The 21,142-nt window shown below is 40.2% G+C and overlaps 1 protein-coding gene across 1 annotated transcript in view; it reads right to left on the reverse strand.

Annotated features, from left to right (window-relative positions):
* Positions 1-5,960: 5,960 nt before the first annotated feature.
* The window catches only part of LOC123389272, a 163,350-nt gene continuing 148,168 nt past the window's right edge, over positions 5,961-21,142 (reverse strand). Inside the window, exons 4-5 of the mRNA XM_045070402.1 lie at positions 7,844-8,022; positions 5,961-6,962 (exon numbers count right to left, since the gene is read on the reverse strand). Coding sequence (XP_044926337.1) covers positions 7,952-8,022 — 71 coding nt within the window. The 3' untranslated portion in view covers positions 5,961-6,962; positions 7,844-7,951. The remainder of the gene's footprint in view (positions 6,963-7,843; positions 8,023-21,142) is intronic.

Below are 21,142 nucleotides of genomic sequence, written 5' to 3' on the forward strand. Positions count from 1 at the left end.
ACATATAATATATTTTTATCCCCAGGGGTACAAGTCTGTGAATCGCCAGGTTTACACACTTCACAGCACTCACCAAAGCACATACCCTCCCCAATGTCCATAACCCCACCCCCCTTCTCCGAACCCCACTCCCCCCAGCAACCCTCAGTTTGTTTTGTGAGATTAAGAGTCACTTATGGTTTGTCTCTCTCCCAATCCCATCTTGTTTCATTGATTCTTCTCCTACCCCCTTAAGCCCCCATGTTGCATCACCACTTCCTCATATCAGGGAGATCATATGATAGTTGTCTTTCTCTGCTTGACTTATTTCACTAAGCATGATACGCTCTAGTTCTAACCATGTTGTCGCAAATGACAAGATTTCATTTCTTTTGATGGCTGCATAGTATTCCATTGTGTATATATACCACATCTTCTTGATCCATTCATCTGTTGATGGACATCTAGGTTCTTTCCATAGTTTGGCCATTGTGGACATTGCTGCTATAAACATTCGGGTGCACATGCCCCTTCGGGTCACTACGTTTGTATCTTTAGGGTAAATACCCAGTAGTGCAATTGCTGGATCATAGGCCAGTTCTATTTTCAAGATTTTGAGGAACCTCCATGCTGTTTTCCAGAGTAGTTGCACCAGCTTGCATTCCCACCAACAGTGTAGGAGGGTTCCCCTTTCTCCGCATCCTCGCGAGCATCTGTCATTTCCTGACTTGTTAATTTTAGCCATTCTGACAGGTGTGAGGTGATATCTCATGGTGCTTTTGATTTGTATTTCCCTGATGCCGAGTGATATGGAGCACTTTTTCATGTGTCTGTTGGCCATCTGGATGTCTTCTTTGCAGAAATGTCTGTTCATGTCCTCTGCCCATTTCTTGATTGGATTATTTGTTCTTTGGGAGTTGACTTTGCTAAGTTCCTTATAGATTTTGGACACTAGTCCTTTATCTGATATGTCGTTTGCAAATATCTTCTCCCATTCTGTCAGTTGTCTTTTGATTTTGTTAACTGTTTCCTTTGCTGTGCAAAAGCTTTTGATCTTGATGAAATCCCAATAGTTCATTTTTTCCCTTGCTTCCCTTGCCTTTTGCGTTGTTCCTAGGAAGATGTTGCTGTGGCTGAGGTCGAAGAGGTTGCTGCCTGTGTTCTCCTAGAGGATTTTTATGGATTCCTTTCTCACATTGAGATCCTTCATCCATTTTGAGTCTATTTTTGTGTGTGGTGTAAGGAAATGGTCCAATTTCATTTTTCTGCATGTGGCTGTCCAATTTTCCCAACACCATTTATTGAAGAGGCTGTCTTTTTTCCACTGGACATTCTTTCCTGCTTTGTCGAAGATTAGTTGACCATAGAGTTGAGGGTCTATTTCTGGGCTCTCTATTCTGTTCCATTGATCTATGTGTCTGTTTTTGTGCCATTACCATGCTGTCTTGATGATGACAGCTTTGTAATAGAACTTGAAGTCCAGAATTGTGATGCCACCAACTTTGGCTTTTTTTTTTTTTTTTTTTTTTTCAATATTCCTTTGGCTATTCGAGGTCTTTTCTGGTTCCATATAAATTTTAGGATTATTTGTTCCATTTCCTTAAAAAAGATGGATGGTACTTGGATAGGAATTGCATTATATGTGTAGATTGCTTTAGGTAGCATAGACATTTTCACAATATTTATTCTTCCAATCCAGGAACATGGGTCATTTCTCCATTTTTTTGTGTCTTCCTCAATTTCTTTCATGAGTACTTTATAGTTTTCTGAGCATAGATTCTGTGCCTCTTCGGTTAGGTTTATTCCTAGGTATCTTATGGTTTGGGGTGCAATTGTAAATGGGATTGACTCCTTAATTTCTCTTTCTTCTGTCTTGTTGTTAGTGTAGAGAAATGCAACTGATTTTTGTGCATTGATTTTATATCCTGACAGTTTACTGAATTCCTGTGCAAGTTCTAGCAGTTTTGGAGTGGAGTCTTTTGGGTTTTCCACATATAGTATCATATCATCTGTGAAGAGTGATAGTTTGACTTCTTCTTTGCCAAGTTGGATCCCTTAAATTTCCTTTTGTTGTCTGATGGCTGAGGCTAGGACTTCTAGTACTATGTTGAATAGCACTGGTAATAATGGACATCGCTGCTGTGTTCCTGACCTTAGCGGAAAAGCTTTCTGTTTTTCTCCATTGAGAATGATATTTGCGGTGGGTTTTTCATAAATGGCTTTGATAATATTGAGGTATGTGCCCTCTATCCCTACACTTTGAAGAGTTTTGATCAGGAAGGGATGCTCTACTTTGTCAAATGCTTTTTCAGCATCTATTGAGAGTATCATATGGTTCTTGTTCTTTCTTTTATTGATGTGTTGTATCACATTGATTGATTTGCGGATGTTGAACCAACCTTGCAGCCCTGGAATAAATCCCACTTGGTCGTGGTGAAAAATCCTTTTAATGTACTGTTGAATCCTATTGACTAGTATTTTGTTGAGAATTTTCGTGTCTGTGTTCATCAAGGATATTGGTCTATAGCTCTCTTTTTTGATGGGATCCTTGTCTGGTTTTGGGATCAAGGTGATGCTGGCCTCATAAAATGAGTTTGGAAGTTTTCCTTCCATTTCTATTTTTTGGAAAGGTTTCAGGAGAATAGGAATTAGTTCTTCTTTAAAGGTTTGTTAGAATTCCCCCAGGAAGCCGTCTGGCCCTGGGCTTTTGTTTATTTGGAGATTTTTAATGACTGTTTCAATCTCCTTAGTGGTTATGGGTCTGTTCAGGCTTTCTATTTCTTCCTGGTTCAGTTGTGGTAGTTTTTATGTCTCTAGGAATGCATCCATTTCTTCCAGATTGTTAAATTTGTTGGCGTAGAGTTGCTCATAGCATGTTCTTATAATTGTTTGTATTTCTTTGGTGTTAGTTGTGATCTCTCCTCTTTCATTCATGATTTTATTTATTTGGGTCCTTTCTCTTTTCTTTTTGATAAGTCTATCAGTGGTTTATCAATTTTATTAATTCTTTCAAAGAACCAGCTCCTAGTTTCGTTGATTTGTTCTATTGTTTTTTTGGTTTCTATTTCATTGATTTCTCCTCTGATCTTTATGATTTCTCTTCTCCTGCTGGGTTTACGGTTTCTTTCTTGTTCTTTCTCCAGCTCCTTTAGGTGTAGGGTTAGGTTGTGTACCTGAGACATTTCTTGTTTCTTGAGAAAGCCTTGTACCACTCTATATTTTCCTCTCAGGACTGCCTTTGTTGTGTCCCACAGATTTGGAACCATTGTGTTTTCATTATCATTTGTTTCCATGATTTTTTTCAATTCTTCTTTAATTTCCTGGTTGACCCATTCATTCTTTAGAAGGATGCTGTTTAGTCTCCATGTATTTGGGTTCTTTCCAAACTTCCACTTGTGGTTGAGTTCTAGTTTCAGAGCATTGTGGTCTGAAAATATGCAGGGAATGATTCCAATCTTTTGATACAGGTTGAGTCCTGATTTAGGACCGAGGATGTGATCTATTCTGGAGAATGTTCCATGTGCACTAGAGAAGAATGTGTATTCTGTTGCTTTGGGATGAAATGTTCTGAATATATCTGTGATGTCCATCTGGTCCATTGTGTCATTTAAGGCCTTTATTTCCTTGTTTATCTTTTGCTTGGATGATCTGTCCATTTCAGTGAGGGGAGTGTTAAAGTCTCCTACTATTATTGTATTATTGTTGATGTGTTTCTTTGATTTTGTTATTAATTGGATTATATATTTGGCTGCTCCCACGTTGGGGGCATAGACATTTAAAATTGTTAGATCTTCTTGTTGGACAGACCCTTTGAGTATGATATAGTGTCCTTCCTCATCTCTTATTATAGTCTTTGGCTTAAAATCTAATTGATCTGATATAGGATTGCCACTCCTGCTTTCTTCTGATGTCCATTAGTGTGGTAAATTCTTTTCCACCCCCTCACTTTAAATCTAGAGGTGTCTTTGGGCTTAAAATGAGTTTCTTGTAGGCAACATACAGATGGGTTTTGTTCTTTTTTTATCCATTCTGATACCCCGTGTCTTTTGATTGGGGCATTTAGCCCATTAACATTCAGGGTAACTATTTAGAGATATGAATTTAGTGCCATTGTATTGCCTGTAAGGTGACTGTTACTGTATATGGTCTCTGTTCCTTTCTGATCTACCACTTGTAGGCTCTCTCTTTGCTTAGAGGACCCCTTTCAATATTTCCTGTAGAGCTGGTTTGGTGTTTGCAAATTCTTTCAGTTTTTGTTTGTCCTGGAAGCTTTTAATCTCTCCTTCTATTTTCAATGATAGCCTAGCTGGATATAGTATTCTTGGCTGCATGTTTTTCTTGTTTAGTGCTCTGAATTTATCATGCCAGCTCTTTCTGGCCTGCCAGGTCTCTGTGGATAAGTCTGTTGCCAATCTAATATTTTTACCATGTATGTTACAGTCTTCTTTTCCCGGGCTGCTTTCAGGATTTTCTCTTTGTCACTAAGACTTGTATATTTTACTATTCTTATTGATTTTGAGGGATGTTCTCTGCACCTCTTGAATTTTGATTCTCGTTCCCTTTGCCATATTGGGGAAATTCTCCCCAATAATTCTCTCCAGTATACCTTCTGCTCCCCTCTCTCTTTCTTCTTCTTCTGGAATCCCAATTATTCTAATGTTGTTTCATCTTATGGTGTCACTTATCTCTTGAATTCTCCCCTCGTGGTCCAGTAGCTGTTTGTCCTTCTTTTGCTCAGCTTCTTTATTCTCTGTCATTTGTTCTTCTATATCACTAATTATTTCTTCTGCCTCATTTATCCTAGCAGTGAGAGCCTCCATTTTTGATTGCACCTCATTAATAGCTTTTTTGATTTCAACTTGTTTAGATTTTAGTTCTTTTATTTCTCCAGAAAGGGCTTTTATCCCAAATCGTGAGGTGGGAGAAAGGGGATAAAAAGAGGTTCAAAAAGAAAGAAAGAAAAAAAGAAAAGAAAAGAATTTAAAAAAAGAAAATGAATAAAGAAAAATATAAAAAGGAAAAAACATATATATTAGATAAACTGGTTAAAAAACGTTAAAAAAGGGTAAAAGTTTAAAAAATTAGCAGAAGAAGAGGAAAAAATAATGAAAAATAAAAAAATTAAATTAACTGCAAAACTAAAAAAAAAAAAAATCACAGGGAGAAAGCCATGAGATCTGTGCTTTGCTTTCTCCTCCTCTGGAATTCTGCTGCTCTCCTTGGTATTGAAACCGCACTCCTTGGTAGGTGAACTTGGTCTTGGCTGGATTTCTTGTTGATCTTCTGGGGGAGGGGCCTGTTGTAGTGATTCTCAAGTGTCTTTGCCCCAGGAGGAATTGCACCGCCCTTACCTGGGGCCGGGCTGAGTAAGCCGCTGGGGTTTGCTTTCAGGAGCTTTTGTTCCCTGAGTGCTTTCCGTAGAGTTCTGGAGGACGGGAATACAAATGGCGGCCTCCTGGTCTCTGGCCCAGAGGAGCCAATCCCGGGGCCCCACTCCTCAGTGCACCCTCAGAGAACAGCGCCCAGTAACTCCCGTCTGCCTGTCCTCTGGCCGCGCTCCTAGCTCACCCAGCCTGCGACCGGTTCAAGGTAATCCTGAGCTGTGAGCTTACTGTCAGCTCTGTCTCTGTAGCCAGCTTCCCCGTTATAATACCTGTAAGCTCTGTGACACTCATACACCCCCAATCCTTCTATGACCCCGCGGGACCTGAGGCCATGCCGACCCCGCGTGGGCTTCACCCTCTGTTAGTCTCTGGGGCGATGTCCCTCAGCGGAACAGACTTTTAAAAGTTCTGATTTTGTGCTCCATTTCTCCACCGCTTGCCGGGAGCCAGCCCCTCCCCCCAGGGTCTATCTTCCCGTCGCTTTGGATTCACTTCTCTGCCAGTCCTACCATTCAGAAAGTGGTTGATTTTCTGTTTCTAGAATTGCTGTTCTTCTTCTCTTCCATCTGCCGATGGATTTGTAGGTATTTGCAATCTTTAGATAAGCTATCTAGCTGATCTCCTGCTAGCTGAAATAGTCTCAGCCTGCTACTTCTCTGCCATCTTGACTCCTCCCTCCCATGGCAGCTTTCTTAAGAACTTACTGAAAGGCTTGACATTTAGAGACTATCATAAAGGGCCTTCGACTTTCCAGGACAAAAGAAGATGGAAAATCACAGGAGAGATCCTGTCCAGGACATCATGTTATGCTAAGTGATTTTCTCATACACTCAGATGACCCACACTTCAAGGAAACCTTAGATAAGAGAAAGTCCAACTTAAACAGAGGGCAAATGAGGAAGTAGCTATTCATTTTAAAATAATTCTAAGCAAAGTTCTTAAATATAAGAAGCCCCCCCCCCAAATAAGACTTGACTCACAAAATTTAAATTGACATATCAACACCCAGAGCCCCAAGACCTTTTGGACCTGAGCTCCAAATCTGTGGTCTGGTATGTCTATTTTAGTGTTAGAATCTATAGCATTCCCAATACATTAAAACATATAAATCAGAGTCATAGGGTTGCTTATCCCATATTGTACTTAGATTAACTAAGGAACCACAAAACTGATAGTGATATGGCACTTTTAAAAATAGCCTCCTATCATTTAAGTGATAGGCTCTGGCTTTGTACAACATCCATCCTCTCATTCAGGATATCAATAACCCAACATGGCACAGGTAGTGCTAATTTGGGAGCTCTTTGTGGATTAGAAGCGAACATCTAGAAATTAAATAATATTAAGCTTTTGTTACTATGTCAGTTTGCTGTTTTGAGCAAAAAGAGACTAAGAATTTTGAGCTTGTGAAAGACTTCCCCAAACATATCTGAATACATCATCAAGCAAGCTAAGAGCAGACTGTCTACTTTCAATGGGGAATTCTTTTCAAGACATGACGTTTTGATTAAAAGAGAAAGAAATGCAGTATTGTCCTTCTCTCATTACTTCATTCCAAGCAGTGTTCAAGGCAAGAACAATTCGGTGCTCAAGATGAAGCTGTAAAAGAGAAAACAATACAGAAGTTTTAATTCAGCTGCTTACAACAGATCACCTTTCCACTGGCTTCTAAACAACCACTATCAAAAAGCATAAAAATATGTTCTCAGCCAGAAGTGTTGTCCACTCCAAGGTCATGGAATTGCAGTCCACATTCAGTTTGTGAAAATCAGCCTGTCCCATGGTCATGTCACCTTTCAGTTCATTATACTGGAGGGGGAAGTCAGCCCGCCTTGTCCTTCCTCATACGCAGAAACCAGTGGTTATGGGAGGTGGGGGGGCAGAGGGTGGGGAGAAGCAGGGAGTCAGGTATACTAGCTTTGTGACCTGTATCCTATTTCTTTTAACCCCCAGAACCTCAATGACTCCACTTGATAGTTGGGGATAATGTTTCTTCTCCCACAAAGAAGATAGATGGGAAGCTAATGGACTAATGCTTGTAACAAGTGCCTTGTACAGTTCCTGGAATATGGGAGGGGCTCAATAAATGAAAACAATTATCACTATCTCTTGTTTGTTCAAGAGTTTTATTGAATTACTATAAATATTAGTTCAGTTAAAAAGTGGTAGAAGATGCAGTTAATGGGTTGACTATTAGGTCTGTCACCTGCCCCGTAACTACATAACACTGCTTCCCTAAGGATATCATATTTGCTTCTCCACAGTTTAAAGCATTTTCTTTTGAGTAGGAAAGAATAATCCAGTGCCCAAACCCCTTTTATCCTGGTACTATGAGATTCTCCCCCGTCCCTCCTTAAATGCACATTTCGCTGCATTACTTCATGATAAGGCTGGAAAGCCACAGAAGCATTATTAGTTTAATGTTCTGGAAACATAGGAATGTGGAGACTTCATTAAAAGTCTGGTACAAGAGGTCTCACCATACTGTGACCAGCAGCATTACGTGTGGTAATTTCTCATTAAGTTCTCCAGGTTCCTGACCAGGCAAGCCTCAGAAAGCCTGGGGACTCTCCTTGTGCTCAGGGTCCTCAGGTGTGACAGTGCAAGGCCACCCTCAGCGATAGGGGCAAGGCAGCCAAATACTCCCATTTTGCGGAGACTAAGGAAGAAAGAAAGAAGAATTAGCAAAATTTACCACGTTCTGTGATCCACTGCATCTGAGAAGATCCCTTATGTCACCTGTGTGGCATTTTTACTTTTTCATGGTGGGAAGCTTCCATGGTGGGAAGCCTGCGTATTGAGAAGTCAGTATATGATGCTGATAACATGGAGCTGGTAAATTTAATCACCAGATGAATAAAATTCCTCAAGAGTGGAAGTATTTTTCACAAAAACAAGTCATGTTGATTCCCCTTATTCCTGACAGTCACGTTCTGTACAGTTGCTGCAAACACTGGATTAATGAATACTTAATCGTTGCTTCTAAAGGAAATGCAAGGTTAGGTTCCTGCAAGCCTCTGGTCATGACATTTTTGTCAGCTGGTCAATACATAACCTGTTTTATGTGTGTTTTGGTTTAAAGACACTTACTTCTTTATTGAAGATTTTATTTATTTATTAAAGAGAGAGAGAGAACACCCGAGAGCCTGAGCCAGGGAGTGGCAGAGGGAGAGGGAGAAGCAGACACCTGGCTGAGCAGGGAGCCCAGCATGGAGCTCGGTTCTAGGACCCTGAGACCATGACCTGAGCTGAAGGCAGATGCTCAACCAACGGAGCCACCCAGGCGCCCCTAAAGACGCCTATTTTAAGATATATATCACCTATTCATCAGCATAGGACTCTTGGCCAATGCTGTAACTCCTGCTGAAATAAATTAAGCTGACACTTCTTCGTAAGACACTCTACAGCCTCTTGCCCTTAGGAACACTGCACAGCACTTCAGTACTATGCTTGGGGACCATCTTAAGCAATAGAATTAACAACTACAACAAAAGCACAAAAATGTGAAAAACATGGCACTAAGAGGACTGCCTCAGGGACACTTTTACACTATGAGAACCGAAACAAGAAGGCAGAGCCTCACCCAGTTGGATGTCAGCTCAGAACACGCACCGCAGGCAATGCAGGTTTATTACCAGGGAGGCTCTGTTGATTTGGGAATTGCAGATAAATTTGAACAAATAGGCAAGTTCACAAATATGGCATCCCCAAATAAGGAGGATCGACAATATCAATACACTAAAATCAGCAATAATAGATGAGGTTAAAGGCAGCTTCCAGGAGAAGCAACATGACCTTAGATTGTGCTAAAGACTCCTGAATTACAGGGAAACCATGCTCAAGGGCAGTGCAGATTCATCAAAAATGTCGTCACATTTCTTACAGATTGATACTACACAGGAGTATGAAACCATCCCTCACGCTCAAATTACTTACAGGACATATAAAGCCTGTCTGATTGCTGCAAAGCACTAAGGCTTGAAAGTGTGCAGTATCTATCACGTGGCTGGCGCTGGTCTACTTTTCACACACATTTGTCTGACTGGGGTTACTACTTGCTGTGCTTTAGGAGCCTCGTCTTAAGAGAATTTTGGTTCAGGGCAGAAGCAGGGGAAGGTAGTTAGCAATAACGTGTCTACTTGGTATAAAGCTACACGATCAAGAATTGGCTCTGAAGGAATCTGGGAGTTTCTGCCAGCTCCTGCTGGCAGCCCTCTATAAATGTGGTTCTTGAACCAGAAGAACCTTGTTAGAAATGCAGACAGCTGGGGCTTCCCCAGACCTATTGTCTCAGAAGCTCAGAAGGTGGAATGCAGCACCCTGTGGCTGACAAGCCCCTCGCCTCCCTGCAACTCTAGCTTGAGAGAGCTGGGCCTCAGGAATTTTCCTCATCATATCCAGGTCACTTGAGTCCTTAGCACAGGCACGTGGGTCTTGGATCCATAGTGACATCTCAGATAAGTGAGTTCCTTAGTGAGTAATGAAGCTTTAATTACCTATTTCCCAGAACCAGAACAAAATAATAAACTACCTCAAATGATGGCATGCTTTTAGGACGTTATTTCAAGAGCAACTTGTATGAAAATTAACGAGTTATTGTGAAGTATTTTAACACATAGCCTATTATTGCCCCATCAATTGAGACAGGTTCATTTGAGTTAAGAAATTTAAAAAAAATTTTTTTAAGATTTTATTTATTTATTTGACAGAGAGAGAGATCACAAATAGGCAGAGAGACAGGCAGAGAGAGAGGGGGAAGCAGGCTCTCTGCAAGGCAGAGATGCAAGGCCCCTGATGCGGGGCTCGATCTCAGGACCCTGAGATCATGACCTGAGCCGAAGGCGGAGGCTTAACCCACTGAGCCACCCAGGAGCCCCCCCCCAAAATTTTTTTTTTAAGGGCAAAAAAAGAGCATATATTCAGATGTGGGGTGTCTTTATGTTGTGTGTTAGTGGAATTTGTGAGGATAGTTGTGTAGATGGAAGTAAAAGTCAGAAAGAGAAATCTAGCATATTATAGTATCAGAATTATAATGAAATATGACATATGCTGTTATAAGAACATTTTTTTCTTAAAGTCATTTCCCATTTACCTAAATAAATATTTATTATACTGATTGTGCTCTGGCCATCTAGTAGTCAGCTAAAACTCATTGTGAGATATGATCTATATTGAATAAAAGTCAGATTTTACTGAAAGTTCCCAACATAGTAAGGGAATGTGTACTTCAGTGTCAAAGACCTCTGCCTTTTTTTTTTGCAGCCCGTGTTCTTAGGACCCATCCTTTACCTCTCTGAAGCTCACTTTCCTCATCTGTAAAATGAGGATATTAGAGAAGTCTAGGGCGCCTGATCTAAAATTCTACCTGAAGGGGACACTGATTTGGATATGCAAGCATTGGCTTGAGAACTCTAGTCTCAGAGAAGAGGAAACACTTGAGGTAGAGGCAGAAACTGAAACCTCGGGTGCAGTCGTTCACTGTTAGCTACTGCAAGATAGTATGGGATAGGCAGGACCAGCAGGAACGGTAGCCTGAGGGAAGAAATACTGGGGAGACATCAACATCAGGGCACAAGGGAATGCTGCCTTCCTGGTCCTAAGGGAATGTATTTGAATGACATTCATACCTAAGGAAAAATGTAATTCACCCTGGAATTCAGCTCAGCTGAAGCCCAGCAAGGTTAACAATCGCCTATTGCCCTTCCACTATGATGTTGTTCGTGTGCATTTGACCTCATTATCTGTCCCAGTGGCTGTTTTTTCATAGAATTTGATCTCCAACTTAATTACCTGAACCTGGACCCTTAACCTGCTTCCAGCTAGGCTTGTCCAATCTTAGAAAGACCTTGATATTAGTTTCAAGAGATTTTACTCAGCTTTTACCACCTTGTTGGAAAATATTATTGTTATCCAAGTAGAGCGAGGCCCACAGACCAACAGTTCCTAAGAGGAGGGGCACGCCACGGGACATTGGCCACATGGGCAAGAGCCTTTATGGTGGTTTCCAATGGAAAGAATTGGTGAGGCAGGGTAAGCCAGTTTAGAATTAGTTTGGATAATTTTGGTAGGCTTTAGGGCACAGGGGCTATCCCTAGTTGTCTGGTGCCTGGTCCTCCTGTGACTGGGACAGGCAAATAGTGGCATGGATTATAATAGAGAGATAAAGAATGTGGGTAGGAGGGTTTGGACTTGGATTGGTTGGCTCACATATGAAAACCACACTTGCAAGTGAGTCCTTGACTCTCTGGGAACTGGGGCCCTGGGAACAGCAGTCTCTCTAGGGCCACCAAGGCCCTAGATGTCAAAGCATCAGAATAAAAAGTTGTATCTCCCATGACCTCTTTCCCTCTGGCTATTCTCAACCTCCTTTACATGGTTCTCAGTTATCATAAGAGCAAAAGAAGGGAGCGTCTGCACAGAATAGGTGAAGTCAAATACCCAAGGAATCAGCTTGTATTCGATGTGGTCATATCCACAGCAAGTACAACACAGAGCTATTTGTAGGAGACCCAAGCTTCAAACGCATTGTCACTGTTCAGTAGCCCTTGAATGTCATCAGCACTCAAAACCTCTGGGTTGTTTTGTTTGTAATGTGCTGACCAGTAATAGTAATACATAACAAATGATTGTGATAACCCAATGAGATAAGGCACTTTAAAGCCGTAAAGCACTATGTAAGTTTCATCATTTGTAGTAATTTTAATAACATAAAAGTAGATCAACAGAGGCAAATACTGAAGTGTTTATGGTCGAAATAATGTACCTGGGATTTGCTCTAAATAACCCCAGAAAACAAACAAGAAATGGAGGGGACTGATGACACAAGATTGATAAAATGTTGGTAATACTGAGGGTGAATGATGGGTTTGTGGGAATTCTTTACATAATTTTGTATATTTCTAATATTTTCATAACAAAAATTTTAAGTACAAGTTGAGAGAGAAAAGAAGCATTAGACTTTAGCCATCACTGGAAAACAGCTATTATGTAAGAACACAAACTCTATTGTACAATTTTTTTTTTCCTGTCATAAATCAAAGGCCCTTTTTCCTCGGACTCCTGGATTGCTAAAGCAACTTGATCTTGTCAATGGTTCCAAGTATCTCCAGGCTAAAATTGACTTAGGTTAATCAAATTCTTGTTATAATCCATTTGTATTAAGCAATGGAATTCCTAATGGTAAAACTATAATCAACATGTTATGACTGGTGTATGATGAGAGGTCCTATTCAATTAGAAGATTTCCCAAATCAAAGGCTCTTCACTCTCAAGAGAGCTTTACTGAATAGTGGTGGAGGTTGCTTAATTAGTAAGGTTAAAACATCTTTCAGAAACAAGGTCAAGATGACATTTCTATCTGTGCCAAGTTGATGAAAGAATTCTCCAAAGACTACACTCAGAAATCTTGGTGTGAAAATTCCTGGAAGACTTACCAACAGAAGGAAAAGGAAAATATGTTGATATTAATAGTATCAGTGGACCTTTCTTTAAGCACATTGTTGGCATTGGATTTACATAAGCATTTCCTTAAACTTTCCATAAAGTGATCAGCTTTTGCGTTGAGCAACTTTTTCCCCAAATTCATTATTCTTGTTTGGAAAAATAAGAATCCTTAAAACAACAACTCTCACCCCCGCCAAAAAAAAAGACAAAAAACAAACAAACAAAAAACCCATAAACCATAATTCTAAGCCAATCAACAGAGGAAATTAAAAAAGAGTCGATCCTTGGAGAGTCTTCTTTTCACAATATCTGTAAAGCTACTGAAAGAGATTGAAGAAACACTGAGTCCGTCTGTGCAATAAAAGGAGATGACTAACATAAGAGATCCTTTAATCAAAAAGTTGTATGTAGTGACAAAGCACTTGATAATCAAGGTCTGCTAGAGAAAAAGAGAGAGTATGAATCTGTACAAATATACTTGGTGGTATTGGTCCATTCAAACTGCAAGAAATTGCTTCCTTTATATTCCCATAACAAGAAAACTTCAGTGACAAATCCTGGAAAATTCTTTGTTTCATCTGATGAGTAAATTCTGTTTTCCAAACAATTATATTCTTGGTAGATGACATCAACTGTCAAACCCCTCATTTAACTCTGTATTTTTTTTTTTTTTTTTTTTTTTTTTTTGGTCTTTAGCTAGCTAAAAACTTTATTTCAAACAAAAATTAAAAACAAATTGAGAGTTACTTCTCTGGGTGCCGGAGCAGGGAGGGATCAGGCCAAGGAATTCTCTGTGGCTGGCTGATATCCTCATGCACTGAAGGGGTTGTGATCGTTCCCTTCCTTTCCCCTAGGATGGGGATCCCTCCACAAGCATGAGACCCTGCGCCAGAGCCCACCTAGCAAGAGAAACTCGGCCTGGGCCAGTCGTTGGGAGGAGACAGAGCCGGGCAGCAGGTAGGCCATGGCCAACCACAAGATCCAGTCCTGAGTACCAAGAACCTACTCTCCCCACCCTCCCCACCTTCTGGGACCGCAAAAAGAGTAAGGCTGGCCTGTGGGAAGGAACTTCATGGACCCTGGCTAGTAGTAGAAAGAGAAGAAAGTCCCAGTGCCCCTCACATCAATTACCTCTGTTCTCTAGAGGGCAGTGAGTCCTGTCTGGATACTTTAATATAGCTGACAACGATATTAAAATATTGTCCACTCTCTAAAAACAGCTAAATGTTCAAATTAGTATCGGGACACCCAAGTAGTATAAAGTAAAACAGGCCACATTATTTAATACTTGCCCACAACCAAGGCTAGCTTGCCCTGGACAGAAGACCTCCACACCCTTCCTGTACTTTCAAACATCAATTTAGTGCTGAGTGTAAACAACAGTTCAGCTAAGAGGAAGAAATGAAAGCTTCACATTTATGGACTGTCTACGTTGCTCCAGGTAAATGAGTTTCATAACTTACATTGTTAATAGGGAGGAATATGGGGTTCAAGAGCTGTTTTGTAGCTGACTCAAGCTTGAGCATTAAAAGCATCTGTAAGAGGGTAAGTTTCCACGCTTCATGTTTTGTTTCTTTTTGCTGCTTCCAAGGCCAAGGTGAGCTTTACATTACCAGCCAGATATTCAAAGTATTGGCCACTTCCCTCCAATCTTGAAGAGTCACTAAATAAGAGATTAGTCTCAAGCCCTGAGGACCATTATGTTAAAAGTGAAAAAATAAAAAGTGGAAGACACCATCAAGCCTGGAGAACAACACATAAAGATGCACCAACTGAAATTAGCATCACCTTGACCCATCCAAGGTCACTGAAAACTGATAAGGTGTACACCTCACCCCTCTCTCCTCAAGCTTACTTTTCAAATCTTAATCCCCTTCAATGTGTTTTTGTCATTTCCACTTGATAAAACAATTAACCTAACTGAAAAAATTAACCCAAAATAAAATTCTCTTTTCTCACCCCGAATTTGCCATAATTGTGAATAAACCGTAAGAGAAAAGCTTTGTGTTTTTAAAAACAAAATTCAAGGCATTATATGGCATCATGTACTTGAAAGTACCTTGAAAACTGTTCCAAGGCCTGTAAACACTATGAAAGTATATGATTACATTATTATAGATCCCAGACAATTTATGGCAAGCAAGTGTGCTGCTAGGGTATAAAAGCTGAACCTAATCATAGGCAGGGATTTTGATGAGAAGACTGCATAACAGTAAGGTTTTACACCATCTCATGCCTTAGCTGCGGGGTTGCAGCCTGGAAGAACACCACTCAAGGCCAAGTGATTGCAGAAACTGCAGCTGCTGGGACCAGCATCAGCTAAGAGAAGTCATCTGCACTCAGGCCCATTGCTGACTCTCCTTAGATTAACTGAAAACCCATGTATTTTCACCAGGAATATCCGAAGTATGAATCTCTGTCATTCTGTTCTCTCCTCTACCCTCATCCATCTGTTGGGATTTCTGGGCCCTTGACCCAGCCCATCCCTCTAAACCCATCTAAACCCTTGAGTTCCATTCTATGGAAATACTGCTCTATACTAAAATCTTCTGTGAAGTTATCTGTTTGAAAAATCCCTCAACCTTGCCTTAAGGGAGAAGCCCCACCCCCACCCAATTACTTTCCCACATCCCTCACAAGTGGAAATTGTTCATTCTCTCATTGCCATGGAGCTCAAAATCTGGACGGAGAATTTTGGTCCTCTGTGTGCACGATCATCACTTGCCAACAATGATCGCCTCCTCTCACATGATACACAACAGCTTCTCCAACTTCCCTTAGATGTCATTTACCACCCTTCAACACATCAACTTCCCTCATCCCTCCATCACCATCATTTATGAAAGACTTTAGCATAGGCCCAGTCTTTCTCCCCACCCAAGTCCTGCGAATAGCCTGGGTGACTTTAGTTGCCAAGTGGACAGCCCATCTAACATCTTGACCTTGGATTCTCGACCTCCTGATCTCTTATGATCTTCTGTGCACCCCCATCAGCCACTTACTCGTTAGTATGGCCTTAAATTTGTCATACCCTGAAATTACTGACTAGGACTTCCCTTATTTAGATCTTGACTTCTTTTCCTTCTGGCTTATAACTACTTTTCTAGCTACTCTCACTGTGGCCATTCTTCCATCTCATCAAGGCCTTCAAATAAATGTCTAGGCAAAAAGGATTTTTCAAATACATGCAATTTCTTTAAAAGATAGAAAAGACTTTGTAATGGAAATGTTTATGTGAGGATCTAAAAATAGAGCTCTGGAATTATGGAGATGGGTAGGAAGGGTGTCACAGGTAAAAATGCAGCACAATCTGCTAGTACTAAGTTAGACTGTGCTTGTTATAAAATATGGAACTAATAATCAGAAGCACTATATAAATGAAGTCCCTAAGCAAATACCATGTGTGTGTTTGGGGGTTCAGTGGAGAGGTAACACACGCATGAACATGAGCTGGTATGCACAGGAGTTCCTGGAGATGACTGTGAGCAAGCTGAAGCAAAAGACTAAAATCAACAAAATCAGGGGTCTTTGTAAAAAGATCTGCCTTTTGCAGGAGGGTCTGAAAATGTACCTGTAATAAAGTAAGCCTTACTTAACAAAGACAGCAGTGGGAGATGTGATGAACATGAGTCCATGTGAAGATTATAAGCCCTACATGTGTTAACAATATAAAAACATATGTTACACCAGAATTGAACTCGTAAAAGCAGAGGTGGTTAGGTAGCATCATAAGAACATATTAGGTAAATATTATGATATAGAGAATGCAGATTGATATACCTATATCAATAGATATATCAATATGTATTATGATATAGAGAATGCAATTTTTTAAAAATCGATATTTAAAAAAAAAATCCACCATAAAGCCAGTAGAGGAAGACAAGCATATTCTGACCTTTAAAGTTTAGACACAGAAATAATGGGATATATATTGCTCCAGTAGGAACCCAAATTTGTAAGTTCCCGTGGCTGCAAGAGACCCAGGGCCAGAAGCAGTCAAGAGGTAGACAGCAATCTGGAAGGTATCCAGAGCTACTGCCATTTATTTAATATCCTAAAGTAGACCTCTGGGAATCCCCTAGTGTCTTCTGTTCCTCATGTACTATTCCAGTTTCTCAGCAAGGTCTCTCCATTTTAACTCATAAATGTCCTACTTCTCTCTGACTTTTCACTGCCACTGCCCTTGGATACCATTGTCTCTGGTCCAGACCGCATTGGTAATAATTACTAGATGAGAGCCCTGCTGTTCAAACATGTTTCCTATGTCAGAGGCATCAGCACTATGTGGAAACTTGCCAGATATGCAAATTCTCAGACCATAACCCAGACCCCCTGAATTATAATCTGCATCTTAATAAGACTTCCAGGTAATTCATATGCACATACAAGTCTAAGAAGCCCTGGACCAAAGAACATTGGAAACTTCCTCTCAATTTTATGGGCCAGTGGTAGTGTAAAACCAAATCGGCTTAAAATGATCTAAAGGTAAAGAGAAACAAGAGCCCTAATTTTTTTGTTTGTTTGTTTTTGTTTTGTTTTTTAAGATTTTATTTATTTATTTGACAGAGATCACAACTAGGCAGGCAGGCAGAGAGAGGGGGAAGCAGGCTCCCCGCTGAGCAGAGAACCCAATGCAGGGCTTGATCCCAGGACCCTGAGATCATGACCTGAGCTGGAGGCAGAGGTTTAATCCACTGAGCCACCCAGGCACCCCAAGAGCCCTCACTTGTTAAGAATACATTTAAATCTTTAAATTCTTCAATGAGGAAGGGTACTCAGTTCGTGCTTCAATTTGTGATGTTATTTGTAACTAAGAGTTCTTGAATTGCAGTTTCTGTGTTTGTGATTTGACTCCAGGTTGTGGGAGGGTAGAGACAGGAATTCTCCTAGATCTCCTTGTGACCCCTAATCTAACACTATAAAAACCAAAAGGACCAACAGAGTCTTGCTAATGAAGCAAGTGGGATCTTGAGCAACAACACTGTAAAGAACCAGAATATATATTATTAAACATCTGTGTGTTCAAAAACACAGGTGAACCTCAAAGCATTAGGTTGAGGGAAAGAAGCCAAATGCACACAAAAAAATACACATTGCTCTATAATTGCATTTAAACGAAGTTCAAGAAAAGGTAAAAGTAAGCTATGGTGATAGAAAAATAAAGAATGATTACTTCCAGGGAGAGAGATGGTAGCTAAGAGAAACATTAGAGAGCTTTCTGGAGTGATAGAATATATCTTAATGTTGGTGATGCTTATGTGGATGTAGACCCATTCTTTGAGTAGTACACTTAAAGCTTTGTTCATTTTACTCCATGTAAATTATACTTCACTAAGACAAAAATAAATAAATAAAAATCATTGCATTAAATCTGAGTTTCATAAAAGGGAAAACTTGGATAAACTTACTTCAGCACAGTATTTTGAAAGTTCATGCTACCAAGTCATGGCTTAAGCCAGAGGTCAGAGAACCAGAGCCTCCAGTCACCATATTTATTTCACAAACAACAAACAACAACAACAACAACAAAAAGTTGAATTGGAACACAGACACACCCATTTTTTTATAGCGACTATATGTTCTTCCAAGCCTAAAGTATTTACTATCTGGTGGCTTTCCATAAAAAATTTGCCAGTGGGGCACCTGGATGGCTCAGTGGTTAAGCCTTTGCCTTTGGCTCATGTCATGATCTCAGGGTCCTGGGATCGAGCCCAGTCCTGGGATCAAGCCCCACGTTGGGCTCTCTGCTAGGCAGGGAGCCTACTTACCCCTCTCTCTCTGCCTGCCTCTCTGACTACTTGTGATCTCTCTGTCAAATAAATAAATAATCTTAAAAAAAAAATTGCCAAATACTGACCTGGGCCAATAGTTTGTAACTTCTGGGGGATTCATGTTTGTCTCAGAGAATCCAGCGAAAGCTATAGATCATTTCCTCAAGAAAATATACAGGTTCTTAAATATAAAACGTTCCTTATAATCTCAGGAAGTTCTACCCTCGGAAGCACAGTCATCATCCCCAACTTGAGACTTCCTGTTTGAGGTTTCCATCACCATCTCCACTGACTGAGAGAGTCCACACGTTGGCTCTATGAACCACAAACGATTGAATTTCCTCTTGACACTCTCATTCCCTCCATGGAACTACTTAGGGTATAGCCAATAATAAAATAAAATTGTAATACCTCATCTTGCATCAGTCAGTGTATTTTGTTCTCCTTCTGGGTGACAGTCTATATACTACTTAGTCTTAGAATTTTTTCTAAAAATGTCTTGTTTGGTATCAAGGTAGACCAAGAACACCAGAAGTGATGAACTGGTGGTCCTTAGCCTCAATACCAGAAAAAAAGCACAAAGCTATAGTTTACAGACAAGGGGTGAGCAATGTCACATTCACATGAAGATATTGTCATGTTTATTCAATAGACCAAGAATGGAGAGGAAGTAAAAACATGGGGACCAAACGATGGCGTGTATGTGGATACTCTGAGCTCTTGCACAGCAGGGCCATCCCCTGCAGCACCTTGAATGTTGTAGGAAACTCATAGGCAATAAAGAAATGGATAAATTAAACTAATTTATAAAAACAAAAGTCATTATTTTATGTGTTTCAGGCTTCCTGGGAGCAACACAATAGTTTAATTCATTTTGCATTACATAAAAAGACAATTATGAGCGAGGAACACCCCTTGTGTTTCTTTAATGCTTATTTCATATTAATGTGCTCACACGACATATATCAAAGGTCTAGTTGGTGGGAGGTCTACCAACTTATTAGCAGCATTTATTGTCCTAAAAGAAACCATTCAGAGTCATTTGAGGAGGACATGGCATGTTTTGAGCAATTCCTAAATAATAATAATAATGATTATAATAATAAGAATAATAAGAAAGGATCTTCACACAAAATAAAAACACTCCAGTAAACATGATCTCTGATCTAATGCTAGTTCTACAGTTTTTCATTACTGCCTTCCTAGCTGCTGTACGAACAGTGGGTGGCATTCTACAAAAGCTGATTAATGCTAGGATCTCAAATTGCTGAAAATTGAAGGAATGTGCCCCATGCTGACAATTTGCTAATCAAAAAATTGTCATTTCTATCGTTGTGCAAGGCTTTAGCCTATCTTATTTTCTTCTCAAATGCCATGTTATATATTCTCCATTCAATGAGATTGAATGCTTTTTTCTAACAGTAAAAAGGTTTTATGGGTTCATCAGGAGGCTAAATCTCTCTAATTCCAATGAATCAAACACCAAAGTGGAAGGAATATATTTCTGAAAACATTTGCTATTTTTGGTATCAGGTCAATAACAATCCACAGATCTGTGCTGACATGGACCTCCCAAGTTTATAAAAAAGCATTTTATTACCCACACAATTATATTTTTAAAGAAAATTAAATGTGCCAATTCATTTGTGGTCGTTAGCATTGTTAAGGTCTCAGAGCAATTGGCATAGATCAGCCTATGCAAAGTGGCCATCTCAGTGTGGACAAATGATGACTATCAGAACAACCATATTTAGAAGCCAGAATGGCTTCTTTAACACTGACACTAGTAGTCCCTATGGCTCCTAAGCCACAGGGGACATGGGCCAAACTCTCAAAGTGGCTCTCACCACCCCTTCCCCCATGGCTTGAAGTCAAGGTGCACTTCCCTCTTGGAGAATACTGCTAACTTACTCCTCAAATTCCCTTCTCCAGCTCTACAACATTTACGTCTCCTACAGACTGAGAGTAACTGCCAATCCTGCAAAACTAACCTTACACTCTCTTAGCATGTCCTCTATGGGTGGTCTGGCATCTTAATTTAGAATGAAAATGGGGGTATTTTCTCAAACCTTGCTTGAGAAATGGCAACACAGAGGACAGGATCTAACACCCTAGTGGACGTAAGAAGAAGGGAGTCAGAACAGAAATGTGCACATAGAACCAGGATCTTAAATGTCTCTACCTTCAGTGAAAGAATAAGCTGGGCTCACCACAAAAAAGGAGACACCACAGAAAGTGCCCATCTGCCCTTCAGTTTATAATCACAAGTTGGCCCTCACACTGCATGGTGCCCTAAATTTTTACCACTTGTTTGATCTGAAAAACCCCCAAGTCCAGATTTTTTTAAGGTGATTCTGATTTAGAACGAGGAAGAAAAAAAGGCAAATTCTTACTGGAGAAATATACATTTGCCCTGTCCTCCTGGTGTTCTGAAAGGAGCTTGAAACATGAGCTGACATTAAAAACTAAGAAGTCACATGAGGAAACAAGGCATCATGAGCAAGAATTGCCAGAAACAACAAGTGGCAAAGTCAGATGCACAGAAGCTGAAGAAACTGGAAT

This window comes from Mustela putorius, unplaced genomic scaffold (assembly GCF_011764305.1).
Source record: "Mustela putorius furo isolate JIRA1106 unplaced genomic scaffold, ASM1176430v1.1 tig00003964_pilon_pilon_pilon, whole genome shotgun sequence".
Classification (NCBI taxonomy): Eukaryota; Metazoa; Chordata; class Mammalia; order Carnivora; family Mustelidae; genus Mustela; species Mustela putorius.